At 42.0% G+C, this 25,549-nt stretch overlaps 1 protein-coding gene across 4 annotated transcripts in view; it reads left to right on the forward strand.

The window, feature by feature from the left end:
- Window positions 1-25,549, forward strand: part of MTHFD1L (methylenetetrahydrofolate dehydrogenase (NADP+ dependent) 1 like) — a 185,235-nt gene that overhangs the window by 92,821 nt on the left and 66,865 nt on the right. For all 4 annotated transcript variants that reach the window (XM_073894092.1, XM_025866325.2, XM_073894090.1 and 1 more), the window contains exons 21-24: window positions 16,042-16,181; window positions 21,556-21,597; window positions 22,401-22,501; window positions 23,048-23,225. In XM_073894092.1, the coding sequence (XP_073750193.1) occupies window positions 16,042-16,181; window positions 21,556-21,597; window positions 22,401-22,501; window positions 23,048-23,225 (461 nt within the window). The remainder of the gene's footprint in view (window positions 1-16,041; window positions 16,182-21,555; window positions 21,598-22,400; window positions 22,502-23,047; window positions 23,226-25,549) is intronic.

The raw sequence follows: 25,549 nt of genomic DNA on the forward strand, positions 1-25,549 counted from the left end.
GTTCCCCACCACGTAATCTCTTATTGGGGAATCTGTTCTTTCCAACGTTCTGCTGGTCAGTTCTGAGCTTCATCCTGCTCAGCTCTTAACCACATCGGGTGGGGCTTCTCTCCTCTTCCTTAAAGCTCTTTCTAAACGTCAGGCTCTCCCGGCTCTCTTCCCAGCTGCTCTTTCCAGTGCCATCCCTTTGTGGGAGCGCCCCATCTGTATACAGCTGTAATCTAGCTTCTCCATAAAAAGTCATTAAATGTCTTCCCAATTCAGAGAACTTTGTAGAGGCAGGGAAGGGAACAGTTCATAACTTTTTCATCAGTATTTCAATTACATTAGAAGATGTTCCGAGTGGTCAGGTGTTTGCACACATCTGTAAGACTGAGTGCACAGGGTAGGCATGAATGCAGAAGGATTAGGTGTTCTTGGCCACTCAGATGTCACAAGTGGTTATTGGCATTGGTGACATGATCTTCTGAAAAAGCACACAACTCGTGGCAAAGTTAAGGCTAACCTTTCTTCAGTGTTCACTGTTGTTTGCATTCCTTGAAAACTGGGCATATATTGATAGCTTGAAAAAATATTATATTTCTATGTAAAACAAACTAGGGGGAAGGTTCTAGCCCCCTATAATCATAAGCAGGTTTTTCAACTACAAGAGTGTCTGGAGGGAAGATCCTGTGGGCAGAGGACAAATTTCTGTGGGACTACCCTGCATGTTGCAAGATGTCCAGCATCCTGCCCCACCCACAGCTCCTCCCACTCACTAGGACAACCAGATAGACCCCCAGGTGGTACCCCTCTGTTGGGCGCTGACAATCCTTCCGCACCTCCATTCTTTCATCTGTAAAGCCGGGGAAAACCATGTATCTAAAGCACATAGAGAAGTTCCTGGCATGGATAAGTGTTTACTCCTAGGGACAAGAGTTCACCTTCCTTGAGGACCTGCTGTGTGCTGGGCACCCTCCTGGGGGCTTTATAGGTGTTATATATGTTCATATGTTTTATAACAACCCTAGGAGATAGTTACCAGGATAACCTCCTGTTCTAGGAGAGGAAATGGAACGTTAGGGTGAATTATTAGTTTGTCTGAAGGCAAACAGGTAGTGCAATGAGGATCAGGGATTTGAACCTAAGTCCTTGGCCCCAGAGCCTTTGCTCTTTCCGCTGTGCCTTACTGTTTCCTCAGTGGTCGCTGTCATTCCATATCATCATCATAGGGCCTATGCAGAGCTCCTAATGGGCACTAAATGTTTTTTGAATGAAAAATTATTAATACACGAGTTGGCTAAATGACTTACCTGCTGGTAAATGTGTCCAAATTTCCAGTAGGCTTTTAGTGGTGAATATGGACATATTTGCCAGGTAGTTTGTTGAAGCGGTATTTAAATAAAGAGCAATTAAATAAAAAGTAAGAAGTTTGGGGAAAGTATTGAAAGAAGTTTTGAACTTTAGGAATGTCTAACCTAACCTCAACTGTTTACATTTACAAAATGCCAGTTTATTTTCAATGAGATATCTAGCCCATCCCTCATTAAGATTTATGCATATTCTAAATAATGTTCCTAATGTAATTGTGCTTACCATCATAAAACGTGGAGTTAAGGGCGCCTGGGTGGCTCAGTTGGTTAAGCGACTGCCTTCGGCTCAGGTCATGATCCTGGAGTCCCGGGATCGAGTCCCGCGTCAGGCTCCCTGCTCGGCGGGGAGTCTGCTTCTCCCTCTGACCCTCCCCCCCTCATGCTCTCTTCCCTTCTTTTCTTCCTCCTCTCTCTCCTTTCTCTCTCCCTCTCAGATAAATAAATAAAATCTTAAAAAAAAAAAACGTGGAGTTAAAGTAGACCTTTGTCAAGACATGTTTTACGGAGATTAGTACTATGAAAGTTAACATAAAATGATTTTTAAATGTGATCAAGATTAAACTTGAGGTTTGAAATTCACAAAATGCAAGGCTATTTAAGGAGGTTATTAAGATCCAGTGTTCAGTGAGTGACTTCTAAATTTCCATTGTGTGACTGTTATTTTACCCTATCTTGGCTGAGAACTTTCAACCTAAAAAGAGTCAAATTACCGTTACCTAACATGTAAATTGTAGTTTAGAAAATTATAATTCCATGAGGTTGTTTTAAACTTTTAGCAATGTTTGGTGTAATTACAATATTGTACTGTCTTATTCAAAGAAAGCAGTAGAATTTCTGGCAAGGAATATTAGGAAACTGGTAACTGTTAAAGGAACAGTGGAGCCTTTTGTGGACCTCTTTATGTCTTTTGGGAGGCAGAGAAAGAAACATTAATTATTAGTGTTTTCTAAAACCCTCCTTTCTTACCAGATTCAACCATAAAGTTGTTTTATCTATTAATACTTTGGGGGATTTTTTTGTGTTTTTTTTTTTTTAAGATTTTATTTATTTAGAAAGAGAGAAGACAGAGAGAGCACAAGCAGGGAGAGGGAGAAGCAGGCTCTCTACTGAGGGCTTCCAGAATGATACTGTAGAGTTACTGTTGCCAGGACTCCCCATGAAGATGGTGTTTCTTTCCACCCCCGCCTCCCTCACATAAGTCATTCCCCCTTCCCGAAGGGGAATAGTTGGGGGGGGAAAGGGCAAGAGTCCTATCCAAGGGTGCTCCCTCCCTAGGAAGGGGTTCTGTCAGCAGGTAAAAATGGGGGTGCTGTAGACCTGCAAGACTATCTCTGTGTATTTCCACAAACACAAGATCACAGAAATACAATGTCCAGTGAAAAAGCAGGTTGTGGGATTGTAAGTATAGTCTAACACGTTCATAAGATACAAAAATAGCACTATATTTTATTTATGCCTTTGTATGTATTTATTTATGCCTCTGGGGATGTGGGGGAGGAGGGAGCTCAACTGGGGGCCCAGGCATGGGAGATGGGGGGGGCTTCAGCTCTCTCTATGTTGTTTACCTTCTTTGTAAAAGGAAAGTAGGCAATTGTGGCAAAATGTTAATGTTTGTTAGTTATGCATTGGGGGAGGGGTGGAGAGGAAATGCAGGTCTGTAATTTAGGACTGAGACCAGAGCCTCTGATTGGCAGTCCTCATTAGAATGTGGTCAAGTATTTAGCATTTTTGAGCTAAATCTAGATGTTAATAGTCATGCTTAGAGGGTCAGGGCTTTACATTACTTTCTAGCGGAAGTGATGGATGAATGCCAATAACTGATGTAGTCAGGCCAGCCCAGCCAGGTGGTGAGGCTTCCCCTACACACTGAACTGGGAGAAACCGAGGCTGCGTGCCCCGCTTTCCAGGGGCAGCGAGGATGGCTTATTTGTCCACGAAGTGCTCCTTATTCCACACTGAGATGTTCAGTTATATTCGAATGAATGAGGTTCTTAGAAAATTTTCCATATTTTCAGGGCACCTGGGTGGCTCAGTCGGTTAAGCGTCTACCTTCGGCTCAGGTCAAGATTCTGGGGTCCTGGGGCGCTTGGGTGGCTCAGTCGTTAAGCGTCTGCCTTCAGCTCAGGTCATGGTCCCAGGGTCCTGGGATCGAGCCCCGGATGGGGCTCCCTGCTCCGCGGGAAGCCTGCTTCTCCCTCTCCCACTCCCCCTGCTTGTGTTCCCTCTCTGGCTGTCTCTCTCTCTCTGTGTCAAAATAAATAAATAAAATCTTAAAAAAAAAAAAAAAAGATCCTGGGAGCAAGCCCGCATCAGGGTCCCTCCTCAGCGGGGGTCTCCTTCCCTCCCTCCCCTCCTCCCCCTCTCCCCTGCTCATGCTCTCTCTCTCTCTCAAATGAATAAATAAAACCCTTTTAAAAATGTCCATATTTTCGAGTGTTGCGGCACACAAACATTCTGAATGTCAAACACCAACAATGTGAGTACCTTCTCTTGATTTCTCCCCATCTTGTTTAGTCCTTTTTTGTTTGTTTTATAAAATTGCGTGAATGTTTTGTTTGAGTGTGGATTGTTATTACTTTTTAGGGCTAGGCAATAATTTAATGATGTAACTTCTAAAAATATTCAGAACAACTACAAAAACAGTTTTTTTACCTCCAAAAAGCATTTCTTTGTTTAGCACTTAACACACACAAAGGAGGTAGCATTGAGAGCAAGAACCGTTCTTGAAGTCAGATGAGCAGGAAACCCTTTGGAGTTCCACACGTACAGCCTGTCCTTCTGCATACTGGCATACATACTTGTTCCCGCTTTCCTGCCTGAATTCTGGAGCTTGTGATCAGACCCTCTTCTAACAGTTACTTTGCATTGCATAGCTGTAGGGAATTTATGGGCACATCTCAACCTCTAAAATTTCAGCTCTTTCATCAGCAAAACTTTAAACAAATCTCACACATCTTTTCTAAATTAGAAATGTGACCTTGACCTCAGTCCCAGAGTTAACTATTGTGCACAGAAAGAAAACACTGCGTAATGTTGAAATAATGTGCAAACTGAAATGATAGAAATGAAAAATGCTTTAATGTTTCTGAATAGGCTTTATTTTCACAAACACATCAGTTAAAATTAGGTTCACCCACAAATAACAGCAACAGCAAAAGAAAGGGGTCCAAAGCAAATGCAAGTTTATTTCTCTGTCACATAAAAGAAATCCAGTCTAGACTGGAATGGCAGCTCCTCAATCATCAGGGGCTCTGTGCTGCCTAGTAGTCCAAAATGGTTGCCCAAGCCCCTGCCATCACATCTGTATCCCAGCCAACAGGAAGAAGGAAGAAAGGCACACCCCCTTTTTAGGAGCCTTCCTGGAAGTTACACCCTACACTTCTGTTAATTAATCACCTGAGTCACACTTAACTACAGCTAAGCCATACTTAGCTACAAGAGAAGCTAAGACATTTTCTGATTCTACATGGTCTCTTTCAAATAGAAAGGTGGGTTGATAACCCACTGTCAGCATGACATAGCTCCAGAGGTTTTCCAAACATACAGTTGAGTTAATGCCACATCACCCATGTCACCATCTCCTTTTTTTTTTTTTAAGATTTTATTTATGTATTTGAGAGAGAGAGAATATGAGAGAGAGAGAGAGAGCACATGGGGGGGGGTCAGAGGGAGAAGCAGACTCTCTGCTGAGCAGGGAGCCTGATGCGGGACTCAATCCTGGGACTCCAGGATCATGACCTGAGCCGTAGGCAGTCGCTTAACCAACTGAGCCACCCAGGCACCTGTCACCGTCTCCTTTTTGACAGCACCTGCCAGGTGGCCAGGCTGGGTGGAGGAGAGCAGACTTTTGGCTTCTCTACATAACCATGCTTAGGATTATTTTTAAGTCAGCCAAACCGACCAGCTCACTTTCATTCTTAAGTACATCACAGATCATTTTTGAAGAAGAGTTTAGAACATGGCCAAAAGTAAGACCAGTTTTATAAATCGTGACTCCTTATAATAGAATACTATATAATATTACCTGACAGATGTTAATATCTTGAGGAAATGCTCCATATTAGGTTCACTGGAAAGCCCAGGATATAAAAGTATCTATAGAGCATGACACCCATTATGTTGGAGATACAGGCATGTTAGTAGGGACCTCTGTCCTTGTGACAGCCACCACTCACTGGCCTACAGACCCATCTCAGAAATTTGCAAGCTAGGTGGGCATAATGAAGCCTCGTATGAACGCTTACCTTTGCCAGTATAATAATAATGAGTATTTCTATACACTTAGCATTTCCCCGTATAATACAAATAATCCTATTTTAATCAGCAGCTTTACCCAAGTCAGACCCACTTTTAGAGAAAAGGCCAAGCTAGGGACATACCAAAGAGAAGCAGAGGAGAAAGAAGTGGCAAATTGAGGTTCGCTCTTTGTTTATACAAAATGAGAAGTAAGGCACACTGTGGTTTCAGCACCTTTGGGGCTTAGGCATAGAGTAGAGGTCAGGAGGTGGGAACATTAGAATTATTCCTCATTATTTGTTACCTTTTCCCTAGAAAATATGTTACCAGACATCTCAAGGGTATCTTTCCTCTGTCAACAGTAGAGTGATAGCCAGGAACATAGATTCTAGTGAAAATAGTTAAAAGTGCCTGATTTGTTTTTTTTCTTCACATCAAATTTTCCAATAATGTATCACTAATAATATATCCATTTTTTAAACAGAAAAAGCCTATATTGAAAATAAGCCAAAGAAAAAATATGTGCCTGCCTCCTTTTCAAGGTTATTTTCTTAACTTGGAGCTTTTTACAAATATAAACATGAATTACTAGTCTTTTCAGCGTGTTCCCATTTTATTGTCTTAAAATTGGATCCTTTCAAGGTCCAGTCCTGTTGGACAGGCATGGGGGGCGGGGGGCTAGTCTTAACGTTTCTGTCTGTGTCACAACTACCGCAGGAAACGAAGAAAGCAGGACCGTGCGGACCATTCCCGCCTCCACACCCAGCAATAGAGCCTCAGGATCAGTGAGAGGAACATTGCACCTGTCACCCTAAATATAAAGATAATTGTTGATAACACTGAGCTTGCGATCACTGTTCCTTGTGAGCTCCCTGTACTGTTTGCACCAATGCTGAGCAGAATGGAGCCAGGCTTGAATAATCATGACATTGATCTTTCAGGAAACCAGTAGGACTAGACATGAATGTAAAAACAGCAGGTCTAGCCTCCTCCCTTCTTAGATAGGAAACCTGCAAAGTAGAGTCTGGGCCAGTGACCCTTGGATGTTTTGACCAAAATTGAGAGCGTGAAGTACATTTTTTACACACGTGCATGTGCGCATGTACAAAAAAACTGAATCACGCCTTCTGAAACAATACTACTTACTCTTGTGTGCTGTATCTTATTATTGCCTATACTGTTTCTTTTTCTCTTTTTAATTCTGGGTGCAACCCCATACGTTGATTTTGTGACCCACTAATGGGTCTCTGCCTTCAGTTTGGATAATCCCAGCTCTGCCTGTTTGTTGAATACATTGTAGTATCTTCCAGCTTTCAAGTTTAAAATGTTTTTTTCTGTCTTAGTGTCTTCTATTAGAAGTTGCCATACTAGGAATGTTGATGTATTTCATTTGTTCTCAAGCTCCATAATCATAGTTTCACTTGCTGGGTTTCTTGTACTTGCAGAAAAAGCTATTACTGGTTTTTTTATGTTGTTTTTTTTTTTTCCCCTGGGAAGCTTTCAGATAAAATATATTTCTCTTTTGACCTCTTTACTTTTTTCCTCCTTGGGTTTGTTTTCATAAAATGCTCCATGAAAATTGTCCTATTTCATCTTTTGATTATTGTAGAGTGAGACATGTTAGGAGCAAATCCTTTCCGAATTGGCCACTCTTTTGAGTTGTTTTCCTTGTGTCCAGTTCTTGGGAGCAGCAAGAGAACAGCTCTGCCCCCATGCAATCATCTGAAATTCCAGGCCTCTGGCCAGAACTCTGGGACGCCATTGTTTGCTAAAAACAGAAGGGTTAAAACCCTGGTCATGGTGATGACATTGTACAAATGCTCATGATTGCAACAAGAAGATGGGAACTATTTGGATAATGGATTCATGAATTTAATTCAGTTGGATTTTATAAGGGAGGTAAAAATAACATGTATAATTTAATTTTCATCTTCAACATTTTTTTCCAAAATTAAATTTCACTTTGGTCAAAATTATTTTATAAAATAGGATGATTAATGGTGGTTTCAAATAACGGGAACCAGCATCTATAATTAATTAACTCCAGAGGAAGGAAATTCTGGGTCCTGACACCAAAGCGCATCTTAGTGGCATTACTGGTATTTTCAACATTTTTTTTGTCATTACTGAAAACTTAGGGTTCAAGCTGTTCTATGTCCTTTTGATACTTTGCTTATTTTTTTCTTTCCTTGCCCCAGATACATCCTCTATAACTTTCTCATGCATTCTTTACTACTACCAAATTCCCTAATATATATATATATATATATATATATATATACATATATATATACATACACAATATACACATAAGCATTACCATCACCAAAAGGGTAAGTGGAAAGACTCAGGCTAGTATGAATACTGTTTAATTACTGATTTCTTTATGTGGGTCTCCTAATATGTGCCCGGTTGGTTCTACATATTCTTAGGGAAATTTCACCTTAAGACATTTAATAAAACCAAAGAAGAACATAGATTAAATAGACAAATCCAAAAGACCAGAAAGGATTTGATTTTTTGTAAAATTTCATAGACTTAAGATGATTCAGATCCTCAAAATTAATATGTGACTTTGAATGGAGTCTTCCCTGAGTTTATCTGCAGACAGCTGCAGCTGGATAGACATGTTTACATGGGGCAGAAAGAGTCGGTTTGAAGAGTCTAGTTTCCACTTGCTTTAGTGCTGTTCAGGAATTATAGCCCATGGTGCTTCAGAATGAAGTCTAGTCCAGCATATTCCTTGCTTCCTCCTGTACAAAGGTTTTATTTTTATTTCTGATTTGTTGGGAGAAAATAAATGCTGACTGCATGGAGGCTACAGTTTCATTCCTCTCTCTGTTGAGAAGAAATCTTCCGAGGATTCAGTTAGCAGAATCGGCCCTGTGCAGACATATTTCTTACCTCAACCCCTTTTGAGCCAAGTGGATTTGCAAGGAGTAGTTCTTCCGTGAGCCCTCTCACAGTCCATAAACTCAAGTTCATGTCCTAAGTAATGGGGAACTCAGTATGTCATCTATTTGATACCCGTGTTTTTGTATGTATCATAAAGGAAAAAAACTATCGCCGTTATAAATTGGCTCTGAAATCTGAAAGTTTTGATCTTCTGAGGACACATGGAATCAAGGGCACCTTAGTTACCCAGCAGGTGGAAATTCCGCTAGCAATTCTCAGGACAGCATCAGGCATATCAAGTAGCCTTGATAAGAAACTCAGGGAAAAATGATCTTGGTGCCTCAGTTTAACTCAGTTTAACTTTGTTAAACTGGAGGGGTTTCCCCAAGGTAAAAACAAACATGAGAATTTAGATCTAAAGCAGTTGTTGCCTTTTCTCCCACTGTGTACGTGGTGATAACGGGAACGTGCGAGAGAGTGGGCATCATTCGTTTTCCCCAACCAAGTGCCTGGCTGGAGGAGGCTGGGAAGTCAAGTCTTGGGGGCTGACTCTCCCAGTGGAAGGGGCCATTTGGTTCTCGGTAGGCCAGGTGACCAAGCGAGTGTTCTCTGCTGTGGCCCATTGCTGCGTTGGGTACCAAGCCCAATGGAACTGGTCTGGGGAGCTTCATCTCTGGGAGCTCTCTCCTTGTTCCCTTGTAAACTCCCCACTGCTGCCCAGGACTTGGCCCTGTTGGCACGCAGACCAAGAAGTAACAGGAGATTGTGATTCACAATCCCTGGATTATTTGCTCCAAGAGAGAAAACAAATTTATGGATTCCATTTAAAAAAGAAAGAAAGGCATATCATAATGAACAAGACTCCAGATTACACGCTTTCTGTTATCACAGCAGACCCATATTGCAATGAGAAAACAAGTCACCAGTCAGAGTTCAGGAAAAGAGTTCAGAGCTATGTTTCCTGTACCAAAATATTGAAGTACAAGGTGTCAAGATTTTCTCTGGAAGCACCACCTACCAAGCAGTTCAGCTGGAGAAATGCGGCATGATTAGTTGGCTCGTGGGCAGGACGGCAGGGCAGGGACACTGGCATAGACCGCAGTCAGATGGGCCTTGGTTTCAACCTAAGCTCCATCCCTCAGGGCAGTGTGAGCTTGGGAAGAATGGTTTATCCTTAGCCTTACAAGCTGTATGTGACAGGTCAGGGTCCCTCCCAGGTACTGAAGACTGAAACAAGACAGACGACGCCTAGTATGTTGCCTAACACATAGGCAGTGCTTAGTGAATGTTAGTCTCTATGCTCTCCCTGTGCCCAGTCTCTAATTAGAATAGCTTTCCCCATTGTATATGTTTCTTCTTGGCAGGAAGACCGACCATTGTTCCCACCTGTGTTGTTCCATATTGATTTTGTTCTGTCCATCCTTCCTTTCTTTCTCGGTGAGGGGAGTGCAGCATCCCCCAGTGAGGCGCTCGCTACTTTTCATCTCCAGGAATTGCCATGGTGTAGTGAGCATGCAGAAATTATCCTGCCATTATCCTATTTCAGGAACTTATGGTATATACGGGTATCGTTAGCATAACAATTTTATATAATTTTTTTTATTCCGGCATCTAATGGATTTGTAACATTCTCAGGAAGAGTATCTAGAAAGTATAAGACTCCTTCGTCATGCTTGAACCACAGCAATAACAACCTCTGTTGTTATTTTGGTGGATAATTCTAGTTTGGGGGTTTTTTTAGAAGGGGGTCGGTGAGAATACTGTGCATTGTAGGATATCCGGCAGCATCCCTGGCCTCTACTTCCTAGATGCCAATTACGACAACCAAAAATGACTGCAGACATTGCCAAATGTCCCGTGGAGGGGGGGGTGGGCAGAATCAGCCCCCATTAGAGAACTACTGATCTGTCCTTAAAGTTTGCGATTCCATAGTAACGGGTTCAGTAAATGTACCAAAGCATGAACCATTCAGAAGTCAGTGTGCTACCCCTGAAGCTAATAATGCAGTATATGTTCACTAAATTGAGTTTAAATTTAAAAAAAATTTTTTTAAAAGAAGTAAATGTGAAACAGACTTGAATTCAAATTTACTGTGTACTGGTAAATAAATAAAATTTTTAAAATACCAGAGGGAATTCAAGCAAGAAAAAGTACAATGGGGAAAAGTCAGAAAGATGTTCCTTTTTAATGGAGGTGATTCATATTTCTGATCTTGGTCATGTTAAAAATGTACTCTGTTTCCTCCCTAAATGAAGACATGAGTACATACATGACTGCTTAAGGGCCAGGCAACATAATATAGATTCAGTAATTGTTAGATGAGAAAAAAAATGGAGGTTTTTCCTTAATGCTGAGATGCATGTGTTTAATTAAAAGTGCAGAAAGCGTGTAGTGCAGAAGAGAGCTCTGAGCTGAGCATCCGAGGGACCCAGGACACCATCTCAGGTAGGTAACTGGCCAGGCACCTGGGAGCCCCGAGGAAGTTCATTCCCTCAGAACTCTAGAATTTTGTGAACCCATACTTTTTAGGTCCCCCCATGAGGTAGTGATGTAAATGCTTTTTTTTTTTTTTTGTAAGTTAGCTGATTGGTACTTGCTTATCTGAGTCCTCATTGTGATGAAAATCTTCAGTGCACTGTGTACTGCACATTGGACACATGATAGGATAATTTGACATAGAAAAATCATCCCTCTGCCTCATCGAAGAATTTCCTAGACACGGTATGTGCCTGCCAGTCGTGTTTTATTGGCGTTTCTGTTCAGTTTGTCCGGTGTGACTCAGGGCGCCCTCGCAGAGCTGCACGGAAAGCAGGGGCCTGGTTGTGCAGGATTGGTTGTCACTTTCCACCTGAACCTTGAGCTCTGTTTCCTGAGAAAGTCCTAACAGTCTTTGTCCAAACAGCTAGTCCCTTCCCAGCGCAGACCCACCAACACTTCCTTTCTGAACAGATTATGGGTTATAAAGTTTAAATCAAGCCTTGCTACCAAATCACGACCTAACAGCTTCTGTGCTTACACAGAAGATTATCAGTCAGTTTCCTGTTTTCCGTCATGCTGTAAGGTGAATAGATGTGACCTCCGCCCCCCCCAAAGAGATTGCCAAGACAAATAATTGTTGTGGCACACGCAAATATTTTCCTACAAGCCTTTTTAAATACGCAGCTTTCAGAAAAGCATATTACATGCTTTTCAAGAATGCAAAGTCATAGTAAGTATCCCTGCTTCATGACTCAAGAAGAGCTGTCTATTAAAATCAACATTAAGTAACTCTTTAGCATGTACGTCTTTTAAAATTTATCAATAGCAGCAAATAGGATAAGTGACTAAATTGCTTATTTCAGATCACTAGGAAAACTTAACTTACAGGTTGCTCTGTTGACCATTCTCAGGAAGTGTCTGGGAACTAGAACCTGCCGGTGGGAGTGGCTTGTCCCCTGCTCACGTCAAGACGCAGATACACAGCTGTCCATTTCCAAGCCGCTATGTGTGGATGTCGCCTTAGGAAGTGGTGCTTCTTTGAGTGATTAGCGACTGTGCACCAGCATACCTTTTCCACACTGTTTTCCTTAGCAGCCCGATATTCGAAAACAAATAACCTAGAAAATGATTCCATGCCATATTTCAGAGCAGTCTGCAAAGTGTGAGAATCTGGCACTTTCTTCTGTTTGCTACACATTATTTGCCTCCATATTTCCTTTGCATTGGGAAGCCACAGCCCCTGGACCTTTATTAATGTATCCTGTTTCCTTCCCCAACTGCAGTTCTCTTTGTTGCTGCTTTTTTTTTTTTTTCAGTTTGTCTCTTAAAATATGAAATTAAGCTTAGCTGGCCCATGTAGACATCTGCGATGGTCATACCTTTATCGGATATGACATTTACACCTTTTATTAAGCCTATTTTGCTACTGTAAGGGAAAAAGGAAGCATGGTAGGGAGATATAAGAACATTGTTAATTATTTAATTTTTTTTTTTGTATCTTCCTGTCTCCACTGAACGATGGCCCTGACTCGATCACCGCTGGCTCTGAATCCCACTCCACTAGTTTCTTCACATCTCTAATAATTCGTTCATTTGTATGCACCAGGTACCGTGGCAGGTAGCAGACATACAGAGATGAGTAGGACATGGTCCCTGTCCTCTGAGTGGGAGATGCCACCTAAGTCTAATTGGGATGCCGCATGCAGAGATAGGTATGGGCCCGGTGAAGGAGCAAACCAGAGGGCCGGGAGGGGCAGGAGGGCTGGCCATCTCCCCTGAGAGGATTGGGGCAAACTTCTGGAGCATCTGGGCCGAGGCTTGGACAATGAGTTAAAGAAGAGAGGTGGGAGAGAGGAGCATTCCAGTTGTTCCCATCTGGAGGAGGGTCAGAGGTGACAAACATAGTATGTGCGGGCTCTGCAGGAAGCTTGATATTAGTAAAGCACAAGATTTCAGGCAGAGTGAACATGGACATAGGCGTGTGCTTGAGGTTACGTCGGGGTGGCCTTAGTTTTTATAAGGAAGTTGAATGTCCTCCTTGAGGCAGTAGTGAGCTGATGAAGGTAGGAGAGCATGGTGACTACATGGCGAAGTTGAAGGAAGAGAAGAGACGGTTCCTGAAGTGACCTTGAGCTTGCACTTTTCAGGGGAATGAAAGGATTATAAATGAACTGTGCTATTAATACACGTGTGACCAAGTGTTAGAAGACCTTGCTATTCTCCTGCTCCCTTTTTGTTTGTTTTAGAGATATACACATTCATCCAGTGCCTACTGTATGCCTTGCTGTGTCAGTCTCTCAAACAGACATGACCCCTTTCCTCTTGGAGCTTAGTCTAATAGGGGAGCTTCAAGTGGAAAAGGCGTCCAACTGGAAAGACCTTGATCAAATGCCTCACACATTCGTCTACTTCCAACCATAGGGCAACATTGAGCAGTTTTTCCAATATAACAACATTGAAAAGACACACACACACCACTCTGTTACTTGTATCCCGACTGCTCAGAGCTGATCAGACCAGAGAACAGGCCGTGTTGGTTGAGATGACGGACTTCTCCAGTCGTCATGGATCATTTCTCTTCATCTTCCCCAAGCTGATTTCTGCTCTTGCTCTCTCCTTTACCTGTGAATCCCTTCACTCCTCTCTCACCTCCCTCCACTCCCAACTCCTTACCTCTCTGCTTGGAGAAATCCTGTTGTCCCTCAGAGCCTGACTCCATCATCCCCATTCTCCAGCCCTGCCCTGCAACATCCCCATGCACCACGTCCTCCTCTGCAGTCCAATAGCAGACAGTCTCTCCCCCTCAGCTCCCTGGACTGCTTGATGTTAGGGACCCTAATCCTGGGCCATTACCGTGAGCAAAATGCCTGGACGTAGCAGGAATTCAACAAATGCTTAAGAATTGAGTATGATTTCTAGCAAGTGGGAGAATTGTTCTCTTGGTAATAATGTAAGCTCCCACTATGCACCATAAAGCAGTAGTGGAGTACTTGACATGTGCTATCTCGCATAATTCCCCCAACAAGTCAAATGAGGACATTGAGGTTCTAATAGGTTAAGTAACTCACCAGCATTCACTCGTTGGTTGTCACTGTTCAGTTGACAGCTGATATGCACAGCTGTCCGGACTGGACCTGGAGGTTCCAGTATCCCTCCTGGATACTAACCAGGAGGATGGTCACCTTTCCCCTACTGGGAGCCCACTCTGTAAGGACCATGGACAAAACCAACTGAACATTCCTCTTCTGGGAGCCACTATACCACTACCATGCCTCTTCTGGGGGCCACTATACCACTACCATGCCTCTTCTGGGGGCCACTATACCACTACCATGCCTCTTCTGGGGGCCACTATACCACTACCAAGTCACCACTGCTTTTCCCAAGAGGTACCACTGAGATAGGAATTGTTACTTTCATGATCTCTCGTTTTGACCACCACTAATCAAATCACTAGAATTGTCCCAAACAGTGCTAAAAAGGAATGTCTTTTGCTTCTTTAGCTCATTCTGCTATATCACTTATTCAAAGAAAATAAAATAAAGGACAAAGTGACTTTATAGCTAAATTCATTCCAAATTGAATATTTTTAAAGAAATACTTTTCAATTTGTCAAAAGCATATCAACAGTCATAAAAATTTTTTTACATTCTCTGGCATCATGCTCTCACCCTTGGGAATTTATTCCAAGAATATAATTTGAAAGAGGTTAAATCTCATATGCACAGATATTTTGCAGCATTATTTATATTGGAAACAACCCAAATGTCTAATAACGGGGAACAATTTTGTAAATCTTGATACATCAACCTAACAAAATTATAAGCTGCCACTTAAGATCGTAAATTTTGAGTTTGTAGTACAGGGAGAAAACTCTGAAAATTTTAAAGTAAAGGAGCAAACTACAAAATTCTACCTATTCTGTAAAAATTATACAGGCATATGAAGTACTTAAAGGAAACAATAAAGATTTAGAATGATGGGTTGATGTATTTAGAATTTGAAATTATATGTGACACTTCATGATTTTATTTTCTGAATTCTTGTTAAAATGTGTGCATTCAGTGACTGCTCAAAATATCTTCATTCATTCACATTTTAAATGTTTTGATTTTATCTTAGTAATTTTTTTACTGCCAATTCCTGTCTCTGCCATAAATTATGGCCTTGGTTGGACAGTCAATATATAGTGCATATTTCATAAATGTTTACTTCCTATTGCATTTAGATTATTCTTTTCCTAGAGTGTGCGTCTCAAATTTTAATGGGCATTCATCTCACCTGGGGATCTCATTAAAATGCTTATTCTGATTCACTGGGTCTGGGGTACCTAAAATCTATGTTTCTCATAAGCCCCCTGGTGGTGCTGGTGCTGGTGCTGCCCATCCCAGAGCTCTCCTCTGTGTGTGGAAATGATGCTGCTGACCACATGCCAGTCAGTAGTCGTATCTTGGAAGGCAATGTTAGGTATTCTCTCAGCTACCTCCACAGTAACATTTCTAGTAGTTTGGGGGCAGAGGAGGGGATGGCTAAAGATGAACGTCATCTGTGCTTACGGAAGAAAGATGCTATCTTATCAAGCCTGATGATTAATCTTCTTAAGCCTCTCAACTAACTTGAATTTTGTCAGTCGACAGAAATGACCAGGTGGCATTAAATAAATGATTCTCTGCATGCTGTAAAAAAGTAAGAAGGGCCTTCTGTAGTAATCATGCTAGCAATGTCCTTTGATACAATCTGGAACCCAATTAAAAAGTTGACAATCCCATCTGTGGTAAGAAATGCTTTGCTTTGGGTGTCCATACTGGAAGAAGAATCTTGGCCTTGGCAATGAATCCTTAAGGCATGGTAGTCTAAAGCAAAGTGGCGAGCCATCTTTTTAGAGAATGGAGGGAAGTGGAACATTTTCTATGACTGTGGGAAAACCGGTTTCCCGTTGCAGAGGAACAAGATGCAATGCATAGGACCAAGGTGGTGGGGAATTTCAGCTGTCCTTTGAACCTGAGTCATACCGACGATGGCCAAAACTTACTCTTGTTTTGAGAAGATGATAACAAGTTTCCACCTTGATTCTCCACAGTAACTGAAGCTGGTTTTGGTGCTGATATTGGAATGGAGAAATTTTTCAACATCAAGTGCCGAGCATCTGGCTTGGTGCCCAACGCGGTGGTGCTGGTGGCAACGGTGCGCGCTCTGAAGATGCACGGAGGCGGGCCAAGCGTAAGTCTCCTACTTCCTTCCCAGCCAAACACGTTTTAAAATTAAGATGAAGCAGAATTTCACATCTGAAACCTTCAAACCCACTCCATAGCTGCGGTATTTTTATATGTCTCCTTTTTTATAAGTCTCCATTATAAGGCACTTACCATTTGGTAAATTCCAGTAAATGGTGACACTCACAAAGTCATTTCTAAGCAGTATTTTGGGAAGGAGCATAATGTGAGCACTTTTGAGTCCTAAGATTTATACCTGAACCTCAGGTCAACATTTTATAACCCTATGGTGATGGGAGGATGGAAGCTCTTGTTCCTGAGCAGAGAACATAAGGATTAGAGTGATTGCTTTTGTGGGTGAGGTTTTTTAGTGTTCGTACAGATAGTTTTTTGGTTCACTGATGCAATGTCTCATCAGATTTCATCTAGAACTATTTTCCTTCTGTTTCTGCTTATTCTGATTTCACTTTATAGCTCTGTTACAGCTCTGAATTATTTCTAAAAGAGCTTTGCTTGGAAAAGATGCCCTATTTTAACATTTTTTACAGACTTTTGGTATTAACCTGTCATATATGTAATTCACATACATCTGAAAGAAAATTTTTTCTTTTTTCATTTTGAGGTTTCTTTCAAAGGGAGAATAAGAAATGTTATACTGAGTAACATACTTTATTTTTGAAATAAAATTAAGTTGGAGTGTCATTATCATTTATAACATTGTTATACTAGACAAACTACCAAATCTGATTGCTTAATTGGTAATACTGTGTATACAGAAGTCACATAATCAATGATTATTACATAGCAAATAACATTTTTGCCATCATGAAATACATCTCTGATGGGCATTGTATAATCATGTTAGCAATTCTTTGTCCTAGGAGAAGCTGACATTATTTTATCCCATTTTATAGCAAAGGGATTTGAGGTTCAGACCAGTTTGGGGAATGTGAGCAGTGTGACCTGGCTTGCCGAGAGCCAGATCTGAAGTCTGAGGTTTAGATCCAAATTCCTTTCTCTGTCCACCAGGCAGAGCTGAGCATTAATGAAGGGTAAACATTTTCTGAATCCCAAATCCACTAGTAAAACCAAACACTTCAGAAGTTCATTGTAGCCGAAAGCTTCATCTTCAGGTACAAGATTGACACATGTATTATTAAGCAGTAGATCCTAAAGAATTCTGATTTTGTTCAGAACACCCTTTGTTGCTACAATGACTCCTTAACTTTAGATTTTGAATCTGTATTCCAATTTCCATTTCTCCCTCACTGTTTTGCACCCTGAACGTTATAAAATCCAAAGACTTTGATACTGGAAAGGGCTTAGAGATTGTCTGAGTCTGGCTCAGTCCTTGTAAAGATGAAATAACTAAGCTAACAGAAGGATTCAGTGATTTGCTTCATATCATCCATCGTCTTAAGGGACTAACCAGACTCTTGAGTTCTAGTCGAGTGTTTTTCCATAGTCTCCTTTCTGTCCCATAAAAATTCTCTACGTCATTTATAATCCTATTTTAGTTCCTCTTAATGTGTGTGCTTGTTTTACACTGATTGCTTTTCCCTCTTGACCTTACTCTTGTATGTCTTCCACTTCACATCATGGTTCCAGCCCAGTGATTGTTAACAGGGCTCACAATTGGTAGGCACAGATCTGGGTGGAGGATGATAGAAGGAAAGGATCGGGAAGCCTGGGAAAGCTTAGTATCCCTCTCCTGAGCTCCAGAAGAGCCTTCCACATTGCATTGGTTTATGACTGTCTCTGGGTGTCTCCCTTCTCTACTCTGAACTCCTTGAGATCAGGGACTATATCTTATTAATGTGTGTATCCCTAATGCCTGGCAGAATCTTTATCCAGGAAGTGTTTTCAACAACTAAATAATAAATGAACTTTCATCTTCTTAATCCTATACTCTGTATTATCCATCTCAGTGTCTTTCCTTCTTACTTGAAACAACTGTGTGGTAATGTTTTTGATCCATTATAATTTCTACTTCCTTTAGGTATCATTACACAAATAACCATGGCAGCCTCTTATGTTTATTCAGCTTGTTTTTTTCCATAATCTGTGCAGTGGAAAATCCTGTCACCCTTGAACTTGCCCATTTTAGCCCCAATAATTCTAAATTCATATCCTGTCTTCCAAAGTGCTGACCATTCATGCTGCAACGTAAGAACTAATAATTGTTATACTTATGGATCTCGACATCCTTTACCATTAATTCTTTAAAATACATTGTATTAAGAACCAATATGCTGTGTATTTATGCAAAAAGAGATTTATTATAAGGAATTGGCTTACACATCTCTGGAGGCTAACAAGTCCAAAATCTACAGAGTGGGTCAGCAGGCTGGAGATTTAGGAGGGCTCACATTCCAGTTCCAGTCCCACTCTGAAGGCAGTCCACTGGAGAATTTTTCTTGCACAGAATCTTTCTGTTCTATTAGGGCCTTCAACTAATGGATACAGACCACCCACATGGTGTGCGTGGAGTGGCAGGCAGGGCACGGATCTGTTTTACTCAGAGTCCACGAGTTTAAATGTTCTTCTCACCCCAAAGACACCCCATAGAAACACTCAGAAAAATGTTTGACCAACTATCTGCTACCCTGTGGCACAAACTGATACCTAAAATTAACCATCGCACCCATTGCTACTGATTTTCTTGCATGATGCAATCACCAGATCTTCCTTTCTTTCCTTTTCTTTTTTTTATATTAATAACCAATTGGTCTAGTACTATTTATTTAAATAGTCCCTCCTTCTGTCTTATCTTTAGGCCTACTTTGTGATACATGTGTAGGTCTTTTTCTGGAATCTCTCTTCGGTTCTGCTGGCCTATTTACATATAATTGTGTCTGTGCTGCCCTGATACCTTTATGGCAAACTCCACACCAGGGTGTTCTGTTTCTTCATGTGTGCCCAGCCTGGTATTGGTCCTTTTGACTTCCATCTGTATTTTAGAATTAGCTCATAAAGTTCCATAAAGAATCTTTCCAGGATTTTTATTGGAAGGGCATCATATCAATAGATCAATTTAGGGAAATTTGACAGATTGCCATCTAAGATGATGGGAATGCCTCTTCACTGATTTGGGTCTTTTTAAGTGTATTTTAATAACGATTTACAGTTTATTCCACAAACGGCTTCTTCATCTCCTTATGGATTTGTTACTGTGTGCTTTACATTTTTGTATAGTTTTAACAGGTTACTTCTGGATTCTTATATATTACTTTTATATCCACTGACTATTTAAAATTAAGGTGTAATTGACACAAAACTTTATATTAGTTTTAAGTGTAAAATAGAATGATTGGACATTTGTATACATTACAAAAGGATCACAAATCTAGTTAGCATCTGTCGCCATGCATAGTTAAACATTTTTCTCGCAATGAGGGCTTTTAAGATCTACTCTCGGGGCGCCTGAGTGGCTCATTGGTTAAGCATCTGCCTTCGGCTCAGGTCATGATCTCGGAGTCCTGGGATCAAGCCCCGCATCATCAGGCTCCCTGCTCAGCAGGGAGTCTGCTTCTCCCTCCCTCTGCCCCTCTCCCTGCTTGTGCACATGCATGCTCTCTCTCTCTCTCTATCTCAAATAAATAAATAAAATCTTTAAAAAAAATCTACTCTCAGCAACTTTCAAGTATGCAATACAGTATTATTAACTATAGTCACAGGCTATACATTACATCCCTGTGACTTTAGAATTGTCTTAGTAATTGTACTAATTTATCTGTAGACACTTGAGAGTTCCATGTGGGCAGTCATGTCTGAAAATAATGACAGTCTGTTTCTTCCTTTCTAATCTTTATACTTTTTTCTTGTCGCTAACCAGGTCTTTCTAGTTGGCAGTGCAGTATTAGGTAGGGGTGCTAATAGTAGACCTCCTTTTATTATCCTGATCTGGAAGAGAATATGTTTAATACTTCTTCACTACATCTGATTTTTCTATAGGTTTGTAGTATATATTTTTATCAAATTAAGGAAACTGGCTTCTATTCTTATTTTGCCAACATTTTATTCTAAATAAATGTTGAGTAACTTTCTTGGTCTTTTAAGATGATATGTTTAATGGATTAAACTATTAAAATTACAAATTATATTACTTACTCAACTTTAATACTTCATCTTTAAACTGCCCTTGCCACCTCCTACATTGTTGTGAGAAATAGGCCCTGAAAAGGGGAAAGTAATGGCAATTACTTTAACATTATTTAGAATTTATTGAGAATGATGGTACACCTTATATAAGTCAGGTTTCACTCAAATTATAAGTTCCATTTTATGCTAGGATAATGGGCACCAGTAAGAAAATTCTCAATGTTGGCTCAAGTTAGAATCACCTGTACTGATCCTGGGTCTCACTCCCAGAAATCCTGGATAAATTGGTCTGGACATCAGTGTTGTTTTTTTTTTTTTTTTTTAAGATTTTATTTATTTATTTGACAGAGAGAGACACAGCGATAGAGGGAACACAAGCAGGGGGAGCGGGAGAGGGAGAAGCAGGCTTCCCGCAGAGCAGGGAGCCCGATGCGGGACTCGATCCCAGGACCCTGGGACCATGACCTGAGCCGAAGGCAGACGCCCAACGACTGAGCCACCCGGGTGCCCACATCAGTGTTTTTTAAAAGCTTCCAATAAGACTTAGGTTCAGCTGGGGCTGCCAGTTGTTGGTTTAAAAGTACATTTTGTGCTTTTTAAATGCACCTTCTCAAAAAGTGACCATGTTTTGTTTTTCCTTCAGATCTTTATCAGAGTAAGCTTTTTTTTTTTTTAACAACAACAACAACAAAAGACAGGATAAAGTGGTCAAGATTCCCGGTAACAATAAATAAATCTTCCTCCCTTCAGTGTTTAGTACGATGCCAATTAACCATTTATTTTTTTAAAGATAAGAAAACCAAGCCCCCAGATTAGCAAACACATTGGCAAGTTGCTGGTTTCCAAGCGAGTTACCCTTGTCAAATCCACTCAAATCTTTTCAATATATTTGGGCTTTTCAACACTTCCAGCCTGCTGGGCACAGTTAAGTAAAAGGCATTTGCTCTAAGAGCTCCCTGCTACCATTCTGTACCCTTGTGGACGTATTTGGCTTCCATGGAAGTGGGTACAGGAGATGAAGCGGGGGTTGTGCATCTGCTGGGTGGTGGCATGCACAGGATTGGAGGTGGGTGCAGGTGTGCGGGCAAGAGGTAGGGCGGGAGAAAGGAAGTCCTTCAGCCCCTACAGAAACAAACACTACAATCCAGTAGGGCTCATTCGGATGCATTTTCCATGAAGCTGCTAGAAATTCAACCCACCTGGCTACTCGTAAATGCAACAAGTATCAGAATAAGCATTCTAATGGGTTTGTTCTTCATTTTTGCCTTTTCTTGTCTCAGGTAACTGCTGGTGTCCCGCTAAAGAAAGAATATACAGAGGAGGTAAGAGCAGGTGTCTTGAAGGCTTATGTGCAGAACCATTTAAATCCAGTTAACCATTGGCTAGCAATTGAATCTCAATCAGTCAATGAGTCCTCCACCAGTGGCCTCTTGGAAAACTGCTTTTCTAATGATCCCGGAGGAAATGGGTGGGGGCGAGAGATAAAGTCCATTCAGTTAACTCTTCATTCTTAAGAAATGATGGTTGTAGGATTCACATATGTACTGTTTCCTACCCTCTGAGCAGCCATCAGAGCAGGAACCCAGTCTCCAGCACAGAAACAAATAGGAAGCTTTCACCCATGTATTCTTCTGCTATGGAAAAAACTGACTTTTGGAGCATATACAATTGGCTTTAATCACTCACCTGAGTTGCTTGACTCTTGGGTAAATAGACTTTGATTTACTGGCAACAGTACCTCCTCGCTCCTACAGGTGGCACCAGGGATTTGAGCCGGGAATGGCTGGGCCACACTCCTCACCCTCCCCGGGGCCTTGTACCAACCTACAAGAGAACGAGCACATTGCTTATGCCCTGGCCGCCAGTCAGCAGCAGAAATAGCTGCCTGGCTCAAGACCTTGATACACCATTGGGTCCAGACTGATTTCAGAAATTATTTTGAAAATGAGCCTCCTCCTTCTGTAAGCCACCTTTTCTTGGAGGAAAAAGTGTTTTATGGGCTTGTTTAATAGCTTCTAGGACAGTAAAGGGAGCAAGATGGAAGCAAAACCCGCCAGAGTGGACTGGCCAGTTTAGTTTGGCAGCATTGGTCGGAGGCATACATGGGGGTCTGGTTTTCTTCTAGAACATCCAGCTGGTGGCAGACGGCTGCTGTAACCTTCAGAAGCAGATTCAGATTGCTCAGCTCTTTGGGGTTCCCGTTATTGTGGCTCTGAATGTCTTCAAGTAAGTGAAGCCCCCCACTTAAAATGTGTTCCTCTTGCTGGGCCACCCTGTGAACTCTATTTGTGTCTTGAGGGTGTTTGGTCTTTCTCGGCTTCATCTAAAACTATATAGAAATACTCTGCTCCTTCTGTTTGTTTGGTTGGTTTGGGTTGGGTTGGTTTCATTTTAACAGAAGTTTCTCAACTGTTTATGGGAAATGAAATCTATATAGTGAGTTAACATTTCCTTGGCTTTTATTTTATTTTTTTTTTAAATTCCACCCAGCATTTCTGTCTGAAAGACTGTGGATGATCAAAGGGTTATGTTATGGGATTTTCTCAATAAAACCCTTAACAACTTGAAATATTTGAGTCCTGTTGGAGAGGGGTTTTTTTCCTGCCAATGCTTTTCTTTAAGTCTGATTTATCTAAACACAACGTAACCACTTTTGATGTTGAGAATATATTCAGTGTTAGGGAGCAAAGTTCTGTATAAACGGTTAGTCTTTCTTTTAAAAACATCACTAAATGAATACAGATGCAAAACCACAAACGTTTTCATCACTAGGACCGACACCCGCGCTGAGATTGACTTAGTTTGTGAGCTTGCGAAGCGGGCTGGCGCCTTTGATGCGGTCCCCTGCTATCACTGGTCCGTTGGTGGGAAAGGGTCGGTGCAGCTGGCTCGGGCTGTGAGAGACGCTGCCAATAAGGGAAGCCGTTTCCGGTTCCTGTATGATGTTCAGGTAAGCTCCACCTACCCTGTGCATTGGGCCAGTGGGGGGGGGGGGGGGGGGGCACGACTTGTCCTGTTTATTGGCCGCAACAACCCTCCAGATATGGAAAGTGCAGGGGAAAGAGGTTGAACCACCTGACCAAGGCCCATGGCCATAGGCAGAAGCTATCCTTGCCCCAGGGCCTGTGCTCCCAAAGCTACCCTCTACTTCCCAGGAGCAGGCCTGAGCGAGGAGGGGCTTTTGGGAACAGGGTTCGACAGCTGACACATTCAGGACTTGCTCTTTTGAGCAACTTATTTTTTTTTCCTTTTTTTTTTTAAAGATTTTATTTATTTGACAGAGAGACACAGCAAGAGAGGGAACACAAGCAGGTGGGGTGGGAGAGGGAGAAGCAGGCTTCCCGCGGAGCAGGGAGCCCGATGCGGGGCTCGATCCCAGGACCCTGGGATCATGACCTGAGCCGAAGGCAGATCCTTAACGACTGAGCCACCCAGGTGCCCCATCTTTTGAGCAACTTCTTAAGGCTTGTGAAATCATGAGCAGTATCTTCCTCGTCTGTTTCTGCCATGGTTCTCGTCCTTCATTGTGGTTTTCTGGAGCTATATGTATGATATTTGTGAAATATGTTTAGTTGTATAATCCACATAACTTGACACTTACCATCTCTACCATGTTGGGGTGTACAGTTCAAAAGTGTTAAGTACATTCACATTGTGGTGCAACCACCACCTATCCCCAGAGCTCTTTTTGTCTGGCAAAACCTAAACTCTACACCCATTAAACCCCAGCACCCCATTCCCACCGCCACCCCCACCCTTGGTAGCCACCCTTCCCCTTTCTGTATCTATGAATCTGACTGGTCTGTGTAGCTCATATAAGTGAAACCATCCAGTTCTGGTCTTTTTTGTGATGGGCTTATTCTCCATCTCAGTCCTTTCAGGCTGCTGGGAGGAATAGCACGTACTGGGTCACTAATGAACAGCAGAAGTGGAGGCTGGGGCGTCCAAGATCAAGGTTTGGGCAGGCGTCTGGTGGGGCCGGCTTCCTCTGTCATGCACGGCTGCGTACTCATTGCATCCTCAGGTGGAAGAGAACTGGGGTATCACTAGGGTCTGTTTTAGGAGGACACTAATCCCATTCCTGAGGCTTCCCATCTCCTGACCTAATCACCCTGAAAGCCCCACCTCCTCCTAATTCCATCAACCTGGTTGCCCCCAAAGTCCCCATGTCCCCTAACACTGATCACATTGACAATTAGTCTTTAACATATGAATGGCAGGCGAGGGTACGAACACTCCGTCTGTATCATTTACTTAGAGTAATGTCAGGGTTCATCCATGTTCTTGCATATGTCAGAATTTTCTTCCTTCCATTGTATGTATATGTCACATTTTGTTGATTCATTCATCTGTCAGTGACCATTTTGGCTAATAAACAATGCTGGTATGAACATATGTATAAATATATCTCTTTAAGACTCTGCTTTCAATTCTTTGGGGTATACACCCAGAAGTAGAGTTGCTGGATTGTCTAATGCATTTCTAAACAGCTGGATAATGAGCCTTCAGTCAGAAAATCTGAACTTCCCAGGACCTCACTCAGTTAATCTTGGCACCCAGCTGCACATCTCTATTTTGAATCCTGCGGCTTCAGCCCTGGCTCCTGGATTTGTCCCCATTGATAGTGCATGGTTGTCAGGGTGCTCAGCCTTTAAGCTGGTTGATTCTTCTCCCATTCCTTCATCCCTCACACATTCTGTGGGTCTCTCAAATGTCACAGACAGTAACATCGCTCCTCTTTCCAGATCAGATGCATAAACCAACAGTATACGTGGAGAGAGGGCATAGCAGAGTCACGTCATCCAAGAGCTTGGCTTTAATCTTATTGCTAAGCCTCATGCTTACCGAGGGCTTTCTGTGTGCCAGGCATGCAGTCACCTCGTGCCTGTTAACTGCTTTAGTCTCGGCATCCCTTTTGGGTAGGAACTGGTGATATTCGCCCCATTTTATACACATGGAAACTAAAGTACAAGGACATTACATAGCTTCCTAGTGTCCCATATCCTGAAAGAAGCAGAGCTGGGAGAGTATCTAGAAGGATGGAGGTGCTCTTCCTGCCCTGTTCTTCAGAATTCAGTACTGTGTTTGAAAGTGGGGATGAGAGTGGGGTACTACTTAAAGGGGGACCCACCTGCAGAGGAAGGACGGCGGTGACAGGCACAGGACAGACATTGTGGGCACTCCGTAAATGTATGTGAACGGATGAATTTCAGTACCGAATTGGGACGGTTAGGCCACAAAAGTTTCGTCGTGTTGAAAGGCCATATCATGAAC

The sequence above is a fragment of the Callorhinus ursinus genome, unplaced genomic scaffold (assembly GCF_003265705.2).
Source record: "Callorhinus ursinus isolate GAN/ISIS: 27379988/994484 unplaced genomic scaffold, GSC_fseal_2.0 scaffold6, whole genome shotgun sequence".
Classification (NCBI taxonomy): Eukaryota; Metazoa; Chordata; class Mammalia; order Carnivora; family Otariidae; genus Callorhinus; species Callorhinus ursinus.